At 38.8% G+C, this 17,696-nt stretch overlaps 1 protein-coding gene across 5 annotated transcripts in view; it reads right to left on the bottom strand.

Annotated features, from left to right (window-relative positions):
• Positions 1 to 1,095: 1,095 nt before the first annotated feature.
• Positions 1,096 to 17,696, bottom strand: part of Gpat4 (Glycerol-3-phosphate acyltransferase 4) — a 188,395-nt gene continuing 171,794 nt past the window's right edge. For all 5 annotated transcript variants that reach the window (XM_070082848.1, XM_070082850.1, XM_070082851.1 and 2 more), the window contains 2 exons: positions 11,422 to 11,630; positions 1,096 to 2,948 (listed from right to left, as the gene is read on the bottom strand). In XM_070082848.1, the coding sequence (XP_069938949.1) occupies positions 2,825 to 2,948; positions 11,422 to 11,630 (333 nt within the window). In that variant the 3' untranslated portion in view covers positions 1,096 to 2,824. The remainder of the gene's footprint in view (positions 2,949 to 11,421; positions 11,631 to 17,696) is intronic.

The following is a 17,696-nucleotide window of genomic DNA, read 5'->3' as shown; positions in this document are numbered from 1 at the left end:
ATGGCTTTAAGTCTTCTGATGGCGTCGGATTCGCAGCAGTGTTTCCGGACAGTGTTATGCGAGGACATTTACTATCCTTGGCTAGCATTTTTACAGCTGATTTGTATGCCATTCTTGCTGCACTTATCTGTATTGCATCTATGCCTGTCATCATTTGTGGTTGTCTCAGACTCCCTTAGTGCTCTACAGGCTATACGAAAATTTGATACACCTCACCCCCTAGTCCTCCGTATCCAACTTTGGCTACGCCGTATCTACCAAGCACAAAGGTATTGTTTTTTGTTGGGTCCCTGGTCATGTTGACGTACAGGGCAATGAACAGGCAGACTCTGCTGCGCAGTCAGCAGTACATGACCTACCAGTTTCATATAGAGGTGTTCCATTTATGGACTATTTTGCTGTAATAGCTACCCACCTTCACACCTGTTGGCAACAACGTTGGTCAACTCTACTCGGTAACAAACTTCAGTCTATTAAACCAAGTATAGGTAACTGGCCGTCTTGTCATCAGTGTCGAGGTTGGGAGACTACCCTCTCCCGTCTTCGCATTGGCCACACTCGCCTTACTCGTGGGTATCTCATGGACAGGCGCCCTGTTCCTCTCTGTAAGAAGTGTCAGGTTCCAGTATCGATTAGCCACATTCTGTTAGACTGCCCTCTCTATCAACGAGCATGTAGAATTTACCTCCAACGTAGTCTCTTACTCTTTACCTTCTTGCTGATGGACCCTCCTCTAATCCTGACTCTCTCATTGACTTCTTGACAACGACTGATTTACTCCACAAACTCTGATAACTTTTGCACTTCCCTCAGCCCTTTCTACCTCAATCTTTTGCTGCCCTCTACCCTTTTGCTATCCACTGCCCCGCTGTTCTCCATAACCTACTCATCTCTCTCCCTTTAGCCACCTGATACCCTCGCTTCCTTCCTGCAGCGCTGTATAGCCTTTGTGGTTTAGTGCTTCTTTTTGATTATAATAAATAAATCACCACTGCAAGGAGCCCCCTTGAAGAGGTTACCAGCATCAAGAAATCTCCTGTGAAAGGAGCAGCAACAACAACAAAGTCTACTGCAAATAAGGCTATTCATATTCAGTTTGTGTAAATAAATATTTTATTTTACAGTAGAGTCATTGACAAAACCCTGCACATTTCAGAAAATATTTAAATTGTGGAAAACTTCTAGCTATAAATCTGTAGGTTTCATTTGATTACCCAATTCAGAAAATACTTTACCCATGGAAAGCCCTTTACCTGCTGGTATATTTTTGGTCACATTTCATCTCCCACTCGTGAAATAAAGTAAACTACAGGCTTAGTACAATGTCTTTATGCATCTATAATCCCTGAAGTATTATGTACAATATTTTAAGTTTTTGGGATGAAAAAATACACTGTCAGAAGTTGCTTAACCCTGTCTCCTGATCTATATATTTTCAAACCTAAACTGACTAATTTGGAGACAGAGAAAAACATCAGAAAAATTAGGCAAGACTAAAATTACTCCAGCCCTGAGAATTACAAAATGTTTAAGATATATCAGGGTATGATTTAAGTAATATGGCAAATACAGTTTTGTTGTATTTACGATTATATTATAAATATGCAAATGCTAATCCATACACATATCACAGTCATTTTACTTAAAAAAAATCAATGTAAACATTTATGAATGTTTACATTAGGTTTCTTCTCAATGTATTTAGTGCTCTGGTGTAACTAATGCTTACTTGTATCAAAATAAATTACACTAAGCTAAATGTTTATCTTAGTATTCATCAAATAAATGAAAGTATTCACTGGACACGATGAATAAATGGCCACAAGAGTCAAACAACCTGTACTATGATATACATGTAATGAAGCTAGCACACAATTCATATCAATTTACATATTTATATGTTGTGTGGCACAAGCGAACATTCAAAGGATGTTTACACATTTTCTTTATACAAATCCATGAAATAAATTAATTCAATTTGTGTAACTCTTGTGAAGATAATGGACAGAATGCTGAACACAAGATATGCTAAAAATAGTGACCCAACTACCAGTAATAATTATCACAAATTACACTTCCAAAATACATGGTACAAAGAAGTAACACTTGCAACACTATACACAGTAACCAACATGACAGAATACAATCATTATAGGACTTGGTACCGTAAAACATGTCACGAGAGGCAAGTATTCATTGCCTCTTTCTGTTAACACTGACAGCGTCCTACAGAGATATGTATTATTATTATTATTATAATCAAAAAGAAGCGCTAAGCCACAAGGGCTATACAGCGCTGCACAGAGATATGTAAAATGGTTTTAATTTATAAACTCTCATTTAATTTTACTACAATACATATCATTTTTAAAAATCCATTTAGAAAAAGTGAATAAAGCTTATTAAAGACTAGTGTTTCCAACTGACTGAATATCATTTCCAAAATTAATTTTTAAATTTATTTTTCTATGGTGCATGAATTCCCTTCTTGACAAACTCTCATTACAAGAAAATGAGATACACTTTAACTTTACTTTCTATGAAGGATGATAATTTTCATTTACATAGTCATCAAATTATTATTCTCATGTACTGTTTAATGATTGTTTCCATATAACCTTCAAAGATTCACATTTAAACATTAAGGTATATCAACCCCATTTTATAACCCAAACATTTGCTTCAGTTGTATATTTAACAAAGGAACTTAAAAACTAATTTCAACTTGATGGTCTATACCTAGTTGCTAGTTCATAGCCTTTTCCAAAATTATACACTCACTCATTTGTTCATACAACTTTTTCTCTATACTCTAATATTCTAGTCATTCAGTTTTCTCTTCTTTCTTCTCGGAATTAACATTTTGAACCTTAAGGCGGCGAGAAAATTCTTGCTGATATTGCTGTTTCCATTCCTTCTTTGGTGCAGATCTCTTCAGTCCACCATCCCTATGAAGAATATTTTTTTTTTTTATTCCCTTAGTTAAAATGGAATATTAAATGCATCTGTACTGTACAAATCATGAGTAATTCATTCTACTTTGCTGAAAATATGCAGCAAAAATGAAGGAAGAAACGAGTTAGAAAGTAGAGACTGGCTCTTGATGAAGGATTATGAAATTATACATTTTACTATGAACAGAGAAGAAAGACTGCATTCCTACACACTCTTACAACCCCCAACCTATGGTTTAGACATCTGGAGAGGATAACCGAAGTCTGGGTTAAGAGAAAAATAAGCAACAATGAAGTAAAGGTGTATAATCGATAAATAACTTTCTCAGTGTATGCTGATCTCTTTCAACATCCTGCCTTGCTTACTCACACTAGGTAATTACAATTAGTGACTGTTAGCAAGTGGAGGAATGAATATTCAGATAAAAGTTGCCAGCTTATGTTAAGCTGCCTGGAGACTTCTCTTGTGGCCAGATTTAAATACTGCAGTACTGCATCTCAAATATAGTTAGTATTCAAGTAACAACAAAAAATGCATCATATCCTTTACAATCATAGTTTTTTTTTTTTTCCAACAAGTCGGCCGTCTCTTGCCAAGGCAGAGTGATGCAAAAAGAAAATCCCCAAAAAGAAAATACTTTCATCATCATTCAACACTTTCACCTCACTCATACATAATCACTTTTTGTAGAGGGACCCAGATACAACAGTTTAGAAGAATATATAAAGATATATAACATATCCCTCCACACTGCCTGGAGACTTCTCTTGTGGCCAGATTTAAATACTGCAGTACTGCATCTCAAATATAGTTAGTATTCAAGTAACAACAAAAAATGCATCATATCCTTTACAATCATAGTTTTTTTTTTTTTCCAACAAGTCGGCCGTCTCTTGCCAAGGCAGAGTGATGCAAAAAGAAAATCCCCAAAAAGAAAATACTTTCATCATCATTCAACACTTTCACCTCACTCATACATAATCACTTTTTGTAGAGGGACCCAGATACAACAGTTTAGAAGAATATATAAAGATATATAACATATCCCTCCACACTGCCAATATCCTAAACCCTTCCTTTAACCCTTTCAGGGTTTCGGACGTACTAGTACGGCTTACGCATCAGTGTCCATGATGTACTAGTATGCATAAATTCTAGCGCCTTCAAATCTAGTGAGAGAAAGCTGGTAGGCCTACATATGAAAGAATGGGTCTATGTGGTCAGTGTGCACAGTATAAAAAAAAAATCCTGCAGCACGCAGTGCGTAATGAGAAAAAAAAAACTTTGACAGTGTTTTTGGATTAAAACAGAGAACTTGCACTATATTTTCATATGGTATTTATTGTTGTATTCTAGTTTTCCTGGTCTCATTGTATAGAATGGAAGACATATTACAGAAATTGAGATGATTTTGACTGGTTTTACAATGAAAAGTACCTTGAAATTGAGCTCAAAGTAGCAGAAATGTTCGATTTTTACCGAAGTTCAAAAGTAAACAAATCATGCTAAGTGTCCAATACACGTCAACTGGCGAGTCTAACATTCTTTCACAAGTGTGCCGATATTATTTACACCATTTCTACACTAATGCAGTAGTCTGCATAACAGCAAATCTTATTTTTTTTTGCGAGAATAAAAATGCAAAGTGGAAAGCAAAAAAAATGTAAGAGGGCCCTGGGGATGTGACTAATGAACAGAGGAAATGTTAATTTAGGGGAAGGAATGTCTTCCTTGTTTATTCTGGACCCTATTTGGAAATTGGCATCTTTTGAAATTTGTGTGAAATTGGCAATATTGCTAAATTCTGACCACTGTATTGGATAGTTGAAATCGGTAAATTGGTGGTTTCTTGTACTCATTCGATAGAAAAAATGGAGTTCTAGCGAAATAGTTATGATTTTTGTCGACTAGTACATTGGAATTGGCCAAAAAATAGGGCTCAAAGTAGGCAAAATCGCCGATGCATAAACATCGTCGAGACCGCTAACTTCGCGAGAGCATAATTCCTTAAGTTTTCCATCAAATTTCATACTTTTGGTGTCATTATGATCGGGAAGAGATTCTCTATCTTTTCATTAGAAAAAATAATTTTTTTTTTTTTGAAATTTGGGGGACCCTGAGAACAACTCTCTGAGAGGGCCTGTGGACCCTGAAAGGGTTAAAGTGTAGGCATTGTACTTCCCATTTCCAGTTCTCAAGTCCGGCTATATAAAAATAACCGGTTTCCCTGAATCCCTTCACTAAATATTACCCTGCTCACACTCCAACAGTTCATCAGGTCCCAAAAGCCATTCATCTCCATTCACTCCTATCTACCACGCTCACACATGCTTGCTGGAAGTCCAAGCCCCTCACCCACAAAACCTCCTTTACCCCCTCCCTCCAACCTTTTTGAGGATGACCCCTACCCTGCTTTCCTTCCCCTACAGATTTATACACTCTCCACGTCATTCTACTTTGATCCATTCTCTCTCTAAATGACCAAACCACCTCAACAACCCCTCTTCAGTCCTCTGACTAATACTTTTATTAACTCCACACCTTCTAATTTCCACACTCTGAATTTTCCGCATAATATTTACACCACACATTGCCCTTAGACAGGACATCTCTGCTGCCTCTAACCGCCTCCTCGCGCAGCAGCATTTACAACCTAAGCTTCACAACAATATGAGAGAATTGGTACCACTATACTTTCATACATTCCCTTCTATGCCTCCATAGATAATGTTTTTTGTCTCCACATATACCTCAACGCACCACTCGCCTTTTTTTCCTTCATCAATTTTATCGTTAACCTCATTCTTCAAACCCATCCACTGACACGTCAACTCCCAAATACAGTGGACCCTCAGTTAATGATATTAATCCGTTCCAGAGAGCTTGTCCTTAACCGATTTTATCATTATCCCATTTAATTTTCCCCATAAGAAATAATGGAAATCCAATTAATCTGTTCCAGACACCCAAAAGTATTAAATTTTTTTTTTTCACATGAAATATGCATTTTCCTATACAGAAAACAATGAGACATGAAGAATAAAAACAATAATTCATAAAATGACACTTACCTTGATTGAAGACTTATTGATGAGTATGCCACTACGATTCTTAAATCTCTCAAACCAACCTTTGCTGGCCTTAAATTCACTAACATCACCACTAGTTGCTGGCATTTTCTTAATTAGATCATCATGCAACTGCCTTGCCTTTTCACATATGATTGACTGTGAAACACTATCTCCTGATAATTGTTTGTCACTGATCCACACCAATAACAATCTCTCCACATCTGAATACTTGTGATCTCTGTTTTATAAGCACATTTGCACCGTTTGCAACAACAGCTTCCTTGAATGCCTTTTTGTTGGTTGATTGGGGGTTTGTTATACAACCTGGCCAGCTTGGAAGCACGCACTTCACTTTCGTACTTTGTGATTATCTCCTTCTTCAATTCAATAGTATTTTTCACCCTTTTTTCCACAGGGTTGGCACTAGAAGCTTTTTTTGGGCCCATGGTGGCTTATTTAGCAGTTACAAGCACTAAAAATAATGGAATAATACAAAATGTATCGCATGTACACGTGGAATTGTCCGCCCTGGCTTGTAAACAATGGCACACTGGCTGTACATAGTGGGCGGGCGGCCCAGGCCGCATGGACACGTTCTGGACGAATGTCCTTAGCAGAGTTTTTTTATCGTTAGCCGAGCCAATACGTATTTTGATGCAAAAACACATCACTATCCAATGGCATCGTTAACTGAGGGCCCAATGTATCTGAAAACATTGACTTCTTCCATACTCTCTCTCTCCAATGTGATATTCAATTTTTCTTCATCTAAATCATTTGATACCCTCATCACCTTACTCTTATGTATTCTCACTTTCAATACACAAATAACCTGCACATAAAAGAGAGAAGCTTACGACGACGTTTCGGTCCGACTTGGACCATTTACAAAGTCACACTAGCCAAAGTCGGACCGAAACGTCATCGTAAGCTTCTCTCTTTTATGTGCGGGTTATTTGTGTATCGTTCCAGTCACAGTATTGTGCCTTTTTTTGTTATTTATGTTACTCACTTTCAACTTTCTACCTTTACAAACAATCCCGAAGTCATCCACTAACCTTTGCAACTTTTCTTTAGAATCTCCCATAAACACAGTATCATCAGCAAAAAGTAACTGTCAGCTCCCATTTTGTACTTGATTCCTCATAATTTAATCTCACCCCTCTCCCCAACACCCTAGCATTTACTTCTTTTACAACCCCATCAATAAATATATTAAACAACTATGGTGACATTACACATCCCTGTGTAATACCTACTTTTACTGGGAAGTAATCTCCCTTTCTTCTACACACCCTAACCTGAGTCTATCCTCATAAAAACTTTCCAGCATTTAGTAACTTACTACCTATTCCATATACATACTTGCAACATCTGGCACATTACTCCCCCATCCACTATCGTACGACTTTTCTAAATCTATAAATGCAATGAAAACTTCCCTACCTTTATTTATTTTTATCAGTTACATTTTTATAACAAAAAAGTCCTGACGAACAGAACATATACAACACCTGGATATCTTTATTGATAAGACTTCACCAACCAGCAGCATTTTTCAATTCACTAGAGAATGATTACTGGAGTCAGAAGAAAAAGTACAGCCTCTCTTCACTTAACAATGGGGCTCTGTTCCCAAGAGTAGGTTGGTAAGCGAATTGGTCGTTAAGCGAGGAGCATACTATACTGGTAGTGAGTTTGTCAACCATCTTTAGATATTTTTTAGTCACCTTTGCACCTGGAGTTTACCTGGAGAGAGTTCCGGGGGTCAACGCCCCCACAGCCCGGTCTGTGACCAGGCCTCCTTAGGTCAGTGTCCCAGGATGCGACCCACACCAGTCGACTAACACCCAGGTACCCATTTTACTGATGGGGAACATAGACAACAGGTGGAAAGAAACACGTCCAATGTTTCTACTCTGGCTGGGAATCGAACCCAAGCCCTCACCGTGTGAAGCAAGAGCGTTAACCACCAGGCCACCAGAGCCCCCAATTATAACATTTCTACTATATTTTTAAATGTTTATACAGTAGTGTACTGTATACTGTAATAAACAGAATAGAGGAAATTTACATACTGGTTGGAGAGCTGGTCGTAAGTCCGAGTGGTTCATAAATGAGTACGTCGCTAAGTGAGGAGAGGCTGTATTGTGTTTATGAACGTCCAGCAACTTTGAAAAGTGTACAGTCCCGTAGCTTAATGAATATTATTCATTAAAGTTAATGGACTAAACACCTATCAAGGCCAAACATCTTAAAATTGCTTTACTTCTTCCACTGTTTCTAGTAACTGAAAAAGCCAATGACTGGCAAAACGTCTCAACAATGAGGCTGCCTAGGTGCTGCATGTGCCTATACGAAATTAATGCGATAAAATAATCCTATCTTGGTGGGAAATGGCCATACATGTGAGAAATGGATACTATAACACATGGATAACTGACATAACAGTCGTTGCATATACATGTAATATATACAGTATTTAGAATAGTGAAACTACTAATCAGTTCACCTAAGAAGTATGATGGAATACTACTAAGTACAATTAATTATTTTTGTGAGCATGATCTTGGTAGGTAGCAATGCAGATGGAAGAATCTGATACATAAAAGTTGTACAATTTTTTTTTTACCCACAATGCACATGCAATAAAAACCATGAATCACTGAAAATGTCTTAAAATATGAATTTTTATAAATAAAAATTAAGCGATTATGTTACAATGCAAGAATTTTATGTTAAAAATACTTCTGGCTACATTTAACATACCTAGGTCAAAATACTTTCATACATTACCAAAAAATCAACAAAATTTTATCTAATTATATATTTAAGGAAAATAAATTCCAAATAGAGAAACTATATGATCTTTTCTTATAAGAAAAGTAACACAAGATCTAAGATGAGCAGTTACATTTTTTCATCCAGAAATGATGTGCGTTAAGAACCAATTGGGTGTTGCACAATGTGGTGAAAACAGTTAATACAGCCTCTCCTCACTTAGCAGCGTACTCGTTTATCAACAACTCGGACTTATGACGGGCTCTCTGACCAGTAAGCATACCTAAATAATGTATATTAGAGCTGATTCCCTCTATTCTGTTTATTACAATATACAGTGGACCCCCGCATAACGGACGCCTTGCATAGCGGACAATCCGCATAGCAGACGCTTTGATCGCTAAAATTTTGCCCCGCATAGCGCCCAAAAACCCGCTCAGCGGCCTTCGTCCGAGACGCGTCCAATGTGCGGCCTGAGCCATGCTCACATGTTCCGCGGGTGGCATTGTTTACCAGCCAGCCTCCGCGGTAACATCCAAGCATACAATCGGAACATTTTGTATTATTACAGTGTTTTTGGTGATTTTTTTCTGGAAAATAAGTGACCATGGGCCCCAAGAAAGCTTCTAGTGCCAACCCTACAGCAATAAGGGTGAGAATTACTATGGAGATGAAGAAAAAGATCATTGATAAGTATGAAAGTGGAGTGCGTGTCTCCGAGCTGGCCAGGTTGTATAATAAACCCCAATCAACCATTGCTACTATTGGTGGTACAGCTGCTGCTGCTGCTGTATCACCGTCAGCTGCTGCTGCACTGTCAGCTGCTGCTGCTGTACCACCGTCAGCTGCTCCTGCTGCTGTAGTACCGTCTGCTGCTGCTGTAGCATCATCTGCTGCTGCTGTAGCATCGTCTGCTGCTGCTGTAGCATCGTCTGTTGCTGCTGTAGCATCGTCTGTTGCTGCTGTACCACCGTCAGCTGCTGCTGCTGCTGTAGCATCGTCTGCTGCTGCTGCTGCTGTAGCATCGTCTGCTGCTGCTGTAACATCGTCAGTTGCTGCTGTAGCATCGTCTGCTGCTGCTGTAGCATCGTCTGTTGCTGCTGTAGCATCGTCTGTTGCTGCTGTAGCATCGTCTGCTGCTGCTGCTGCTGTAGCATCGTCTGCTGCTGCTGTAACATCGTCAGCTGCTGCTGCTGTAGCACCGTTGTTGGTGTGGCTTATTGAGAATACCAAGAAACAATTAACCCCAGAGGATTTGCCACCCAGGATAGCCCAAAAAAGTCAGTGTCATCGAAGACTGTCTAACTTATTTCCATTGGGGTCCTTAATCTTGTCTCCCAGGATGCAACCCACACCAGTCGACTAACACCCAGGTGAACAGGGAAAATGCCTGGAACTAGTGCTCATATTGGTGAATTTAGAGCCAGCAAAGGTTGGTTTGAGAGATTTAAGAATCGTAGTGGCATACACAGTGTGATAAGGCCTGTTCTGGAAGAAAATGCCAAACAGGACCTACAGTACTCAGGAAGAAAAGGCACTCCCAGGACACAGTGTCTCATCAGTCATTGCTGCATCTTCAATAAAGGTAAGTGTCATTTATTCTTCATTTAGTAGAGTAGTACATGCACAATATATATTGTGCATGTACTACTCTACTATTGTGCATGTATCCTTCTCTTTGTGTGTAGGAAAATGTATATTTCATGTGGTAAAATTTTTTTTTTCAAACTTTTGGGTGTCTTGCACGGATTAATTTGATTTCCATTATTTCTTATGGGGAAAATTCATTCACATAGCGAACATTTCGCATAACAGCCAGCCCTCTTGCACGGATTAAGGTCGCTATGCGGGGGTCCACTGTACAGTACACTACTGTATACACATTTAAAAATATAACAAAACTGTTACAAATGGTGCAAAGTATCTTCACCAGGTGCCAGATCAACCAGGCTGTGATGGATATGTGGGGCAGCAGGCCTCCAGCAGCAACAGCCTGGTTGACCAGGCGAGCACCAGACGAGCCCATGGCCGGGCTCAGAGAGTAGATATACTCGCGAAATTCTTCAAAGGTATATCAGAGGACATTAAAACAATATCAAAGATGGCTCAATCGCTAGCGCACTCAGCTCGCACACTGAGGGCAGGAGTTCGAATCTCCGGTACAGCTGGAAAACATTAGGAAGTGTTTCCACAAGACACCTGCTGTTCCTGTTCACCCATCAGTATAAAATGGGTACCTGGGTGTTAGTCGACTGGTGTGGGTTGCATCCTGGAACAAAACTGACCTAATTTGCCCAAAATGCTCTGCATAACAAGCAGCTTTCTATATAGTAGTACGTCACTGATGTCAGCTAGGCCAGTATACCTTGTACATGTACTTGTAGAAATAAAGATATTATTATTACAAATCCACTACCATTATACATGTAGTATGCTCCTCAGTTAGCGATGAATTCGTTTACCGACATGGTCTTAGGAACAGAACTCCGTCAGTAAGTGAAGAGAGGCTGTACTTTATTCTCTGCCAAATGTAATAAAGATTTCAAATTTAACAGATATCTTTACCAGTATGTAAATTCAAAAAAAAATTTGTATGGAACAAAAATATGCTTACCATACTAGGTCAACAAGACCTCCCTGGCGAGCAATATTAGCTTTAACACGATTAGCGAAGTCGATTGAACTTTCATCTTCCCTTTTTGTCATTGGCGGCAGATACCAAACATCACACACAATGGCCCAGGATGTCATCATCATGTAGATGTAGCTGACCATCGAATCCTTGGAAGAATTCCAGAATGCATCCCCAAATCTGGGATCATACTGAAATGACATGAGCTACATATTACAATACTTTTTCCAGAAATGAAATATCTCAAGTTGTACTCTGGCAGTGCTGCATGAGAAGCCTAGGCTTCATATCATAACTACTGATACTGTAAATAATTTAGACCCATTTATCAGATGCTTGTTTAACCCTTAAACTGTCCAAGTGTAGATCTACCCTGTGCGTACCGCTCCGGACATAGGTCTACGTCCGATTTTACATGCTTTATGTAAAAATAAAAACCCGTAGATCTATAATCAGAGCACTACGCATGTTAAGGCAGATCTATGTTTGGACAGTTTAAGGGTTAAGGCATTTTTTTTTTTTTTAACTTATCACAAATACTCTCATTTGAGGGTGATATAAGAAAGCACTGCAAAAGCAATTTTTTAATTGGATCTGGGCCTCAAAATTTTACCAATTGCACTAATTTTTAAGAAATATTTTAAGGCAAGTAACACATGCAGTGTGTTGCAGAGGGCACAGAAATAAAGGAAATGTTTTTACAGTAAAAATGTATACAGTAGCATCCCTGTAACATGCTTAGAAAATGCAAAGCAATACAGCATACTTTGCTATAGATTATTATCATTATTAAAATTTTAACAGATGGGCTATCTTCCACCAAGGTACGGTGACCCAAAAAAGAAGATACACTTTCACTATCAATCATTCAATCACCATCTTACCTTTGACGAGTTCCGAGAGTTTTCTCACTACCAGAGCCCAGCCTTGCTCCTGGCTTGTCTGATGCTTGCCTGGCCAACCAGGCTGTTGCTGCAGGTGGCCTGCTAGCCCACATATCCATCACAGTCTGGTTGATCTGGCACCTAGTGAAGATACTCGTCCAGTTTCCTCTTGAAGACTTCTACACTTGTCCCAGCAGTGTTCCCTTACTGTGCCCATGTGTCCCTGCTTTTCACTTATTTTACACTCCCTCCCCTATCTCTCACTCTAGTATTCATCTGTATGTGCTTGCAGGGGTCAAACCACAGCTTCTGGACCCACCTTTTCAATGGCCAGTAAGTCCACTCTCACCCAGCTTCAACAACCCTATTGTACCTCTTTAAAGCTATGTATGAATCCTGCCTCTACCACTCCACTCTCCAGATTTTTCCACTTCCTGAAACTCTAAGGCTGACGAAATATTTCCTAAAATCCCTATGACTCGTCTGAGTTTTCAATTCCTAGTGCCCTATTGTTCACGTTTCCCATCTCTGAAACATTCTGTTTCTTGCCAACTTGTCAATTTCTCCCAGTATTTTGTACATTGTTATTATACTCCTCCCTAGTTCTCCTGTCCTCCAGTGTCATCAGGTTAAGTTCCCTTAACCTCTCATAGGACATAACCCTTGGCTCTGGGTAAGTTGTTGCAAACTTCTGCATCTTCTTCAATTTCCCGAGTACGGCAATTTCTCAATCATAACGCTGTGATGTTTATTTATGACGTGTAATTACGGGAGAAAAATAGCTAAAAGCCAGTACAAGAGGGCTAGTAACTGTAACTACATATTGCTGTGCCATTAACAGTTACTCATTTGCCCTAGCTATATTTACACAAATGCTGAATGTGTTAGTCACTGATATTAAAGTGTGGAAAGTACAGTAAGCAAACTTCATTTGAAGTTCACAGTACCACACTACAGTATATCCCATTTATATACAAATTGTTTATCACCACAAAAGTCTCAGGAAAACCAACAAATGCGATTAAATTTGCCATTTCCTGTATGTCGGTTAATACATGCAGTGTTTTCATATCCTTTGCATCAGTACTAAAATGTGAAGATACTGGAGTCAATGTTTTTTTGTATATACAAACTGAGAGGATTCCAAGATTTGTATATCATTTGCTTTCCTTCCATTTGAATAATCAGTGTTATAATGAGGTAATGAAATATATGAATACAGTACCTTGTGGATACTGTACATATATGCCATGAAAACAAATGACTTGCAATTCCCACCAGTGTTTATATATTCTCAGCTTCCTTTGCATAATCAAGGTTAAAATAATGAAAGATATCTAGATGTAATGTAGTATATTATACAATACCTACTTCATATAAACCTGTGCATCATTTTAGTTGGTACACTTGCATTTTGTGATAAACAAGGACTTGTGAGAGGAAAGGGGCTTGACAAAGCTCCTGGAGAGCGAAACGTTGCCACAATAAAAATGTCACATTAGTTGCACTTGTGTCCTTTTACTTTACACATTGTCGGTAATTCTACCAACATTATTACAGGAAAGGGGTTGTTAAGGGCCACCACAGCAGGACCCAAACTTCACTTTCTTCTATTTTTATTGAAAATGCAAGGGAATTTTTTTTTAACACTAGCCATCTCCCACTGAGGCAGTGTAACCCGAAAAAGAAACTCACTATAATTCGCACTATCACTGTGTTGCCCGAGGGGCACAGATATGACAGTTCAGAAGTCCCTCCAAACTGTAAATATCCCAAACCCCTCCTTTAGAGTGCAGGTATTATACTTCCACTGCCTTGACTCAAGTCCAGCTAACCAGTTTCTAAGAATCCCATCACAAAAATATTACCTTGCTCACACTCCAACAGCCTGTCAGGTTCCAAAAACGATTTGTCTCCACTCACTCCCATTTAACTCCTTTCATAGGATGACCCCTACCCTGCCTTCCTTCCACTACAAATTTATTCACTTTTCAAGTCATCCTAATTTTTCTCCATTCTCTCCAAATGACTAAACCACCTCAACAACCCCTCCTCAGCCCTCTGGATAATACTTTTAGTAACACTGCACCTTCTAATCTCAAAGATACAGGTTCTCTACATAATATTCACAACACACATTGCCTTCAGACACATCTCCACTGCCTCCAGCTATCTCCTTGTTTCAACATTCACCACCCATACTTCACACCCATATAAGAGAATAACTTGTTCTAAATTTATTACAGTTTGATGAAAACAGTGGATTTCAACCAAAATACCTAACAATATGGGACAATATATCACACTGACTTTCTTGGGTTATCTTAGGTTAAATTTACATAGTGCTCTTTTTATGTGCTGATAACACCTGTGTGCCCTGAAGACTAATGTAATTCTTTTCTCAGTACAGCAGTCATTCTCCTACAGTGGCAGGGTGACCAGAAAAAAACTTTCACCATCATTCACACTATCCCCGTCTTGCCAGAGGGGCACAGATACGACAGTTAAGATGTCCCTCTAAACAGAAAATATCCCTACCCCTCATTTAGAGTGCAGGCATTGTATTTCCCACCTCCAGGACTCAAGTCTGGCTAACCAGTTTCCCTGAATTCCTTCACAAAATATTACCTTGCTCACACTCCAACAGTTCATCAAGTCCCAAAAACCATTTATCATCATTCACTCCTATCCAACATGCCTGCTGTAAGTGAATGCTAGGGTGTTGGATGGGACTAAAATATGCAGAATCTAATACAAAATGGGAGATGGCACAGCTGCTTTTTGCTGCTGATACTGTGCTTTTGGGAGATACCGAGAAGTTGCAAAAGTTAGTCAACGAGTTTGGGAAGGTGTATATGGGAAGGAAATTGAGAATGAATATAGATGAGCATAAGGTGATGAGGGTTTCAAATGAGTTAGGTAATGAAAAATTGGATATCAGATTGGAGGGAGGGAGTATGGAGGAAGTGAATGTGCTCAGATATCTGGAAGTGGATGTGTCGGTGGATGAATATATGAAAGAAGAGGTCAACTATAGAAATAATGAAGAAAAAAGATGGGTGGTGCACTGAGGTATCTGTGAAGACAGATTATCTATGGAGGCAAAGAGGGAAATGTATGAGTGTATAGTGCTACCAACACTGATGTGTGTGTGAAGCATGGGTTGTGAATATATTCATATTTATATATTCATAGTTTATTTGGACATGATACATAGTTGTACAAGGAATTATAGTAGTTGGTGTACATGCCAAAAGCCCCTTGTATGCAGAGCATTATGGGCAGGCTTAAAATTAACTTAAAATTAAAATTAAAATGAATGTTGCAGGCAGTGGAGATGTAGTGTCTAAGGCAATGTGTGGCATAAATATTATGCAGAGAATTCATAGCTTGGAGATTATGAGGTGTGGAGTTACTAAAAGTATTATCCAGAGAGCTGAGGGGTTGTTGAGGTGGTTTGGTCATTTACAGAGAATGGAGCAAAATGGGATGACTTGGATGGTGTATAAGTCTGTAGTGGAGGGAAGGTGAGGTAGGGGTCATCCTAGGAAAGGATGGAGGGAGAAGGTAAAAGAGGTTGTGTGCAAGGGTCTTGGACATGCAGCAGGCATGTGTGAGCATGTTAGATAGGAGTGGACACAAATTGTTTGTGGAACCTGACAAACTGTTGGAGTGTGAGTAAGGTAATATTGTGGAAAGGAATTCAGGGAAACCAGCTAGCTGGACTTAGTCTTGAAGGTGAGAAGTACAATGCCTGCACTCTAAAGGATGAGATTGGAAAATCTGCTGTTTGGAAGGACATCTGAGCTATCGTATTTGTGTGCCTCTGGCAAGACTGACAATGTGAATGATGGTGAAAGTTTTTTTTTTCTGGTCACCCTGCCTTGGTGGGAGATGGCCAGCATGTTTAAAAAAAAAAAAATGCTAATGCTCACATTTAAAAATCACAAATTAGTGTACACAATGTTAAACATTGAAAAAATGGATAGAAATAATAATTTTGCATCTATTTTTTTTTTATTATTAACACATTGGCCGTTTCCCACCAAGGTAGAGTGGCTCGAAAAAGAACTTTCATCATTCATTCCGTCACTGTCTTGTCAGATGCACACTTGCGCTACAGTTATAAAACTGCAACATTAATACCCCTCCTTCAGAGTGCAGGCACTGTACTTCCCATCTCCAGGACTCAAGTCCAGCCTGCCGGACTTACCTTGCTCACACTCCAACAGTACATCAAGTCCTAATAACCACTTGTCTCCATTCACTCCTATCTAACACGCTCACACATGCTCGCTGGAAGTCTAAGCCCCTTGCACACAAAACCTCCTTTATCCCCTCCCTCCAACCTTTCCTAGGCCGACCCCCTACCTCACTTTCCCTCCACTACAAATTTACACACTCTCGAAGTCATTCAAAGTCATTAGTCATTCAAGTCATTAGTTATTTATCAATTAACCCTTTGACTGTCGCAACCCCCAATCCTGAGGTGTCTCCTGGTGTCGCAAAATTTAAAAAAAAAAAAATTATTTTTTCTTATGAAATGATAGAGAATCTTTTCCCGATTGTAAAGACACCAAAAAAACGAAATTTGATGGAAAACTGACGGAATTATGCTCTCGCGAAGTTAGCAACCTCGGCGCTGTTTACAAATCGGCGATTTCGCCCACTTTGAGCCCTATTTTCGGCTAATTCCATTGTTCCAGTCGACCAAACTCATAGCCATTTCTTTAGAACTCCCTTTTTTTCTATCGATTGAGTACAAGAAACTGCCCATTTACCGATTTCAACTACCTAATAATGTGGTCAGAAATTTGGCCAATTTCACGAAAACTAAAAAATATGACAATTTCAAAATAAGGTACAGAATGAACAATGCAGACATTCCTGGCTCTACAATAACATTTTCTTTGTTCATCAGTCATGTCTCCAGGCCCCTATGATATTGCTCTTGCTTTCCATTTTGAATTTTTATTCAAACAAAAAATAGAAGACTTACTATTATGCAGACTACTGAAATACTGTAATAATTGTATAAATAACATCAACTCATTCATGACTACATGACATTTATTGGACAATGGCATCATTTGTTTACTTTTGAACATTGGCAAAAATCAAACATTTCCCCTAATTTGAGCTCCATTTCTAGGCTCTTTTTATAGTAAAATCAATCAAAATCACCTCTATTTCTATAATATGTTTTCCATTCTATCAAATGAGACCAAGAAAACGAGAATACAACCACAAATACTATACGAAAATAGACCACAAAGTCGGCATTTTAATTAAAAAAAACGGTCAGTTTTTTTTTCTCATTATGCACTGTGTGCTCCAGGATTTTTTTTATATGGTGCACACTGACCACACAGA

The sequence above is a fragment of the Cherax quadricarinatus genome, chromosome 8, assembly GCF_038502225.1.
Source record: "Cherax quadricarinatus isolate ZL_2023a chromosome 8, ASM3850222v1, whole genome shotgun sequence".
Taxonomy (NCBI): domain Eukaryota; kingdom Metazoa; phylum Arthropoda; class Malacostraca; order Decapoda; family Parastacidae; genus Cherax; species Cherax quadricarinatus.
This window is presented reverse-complemented; position numbering and strand designations above follow the sequence as displayed.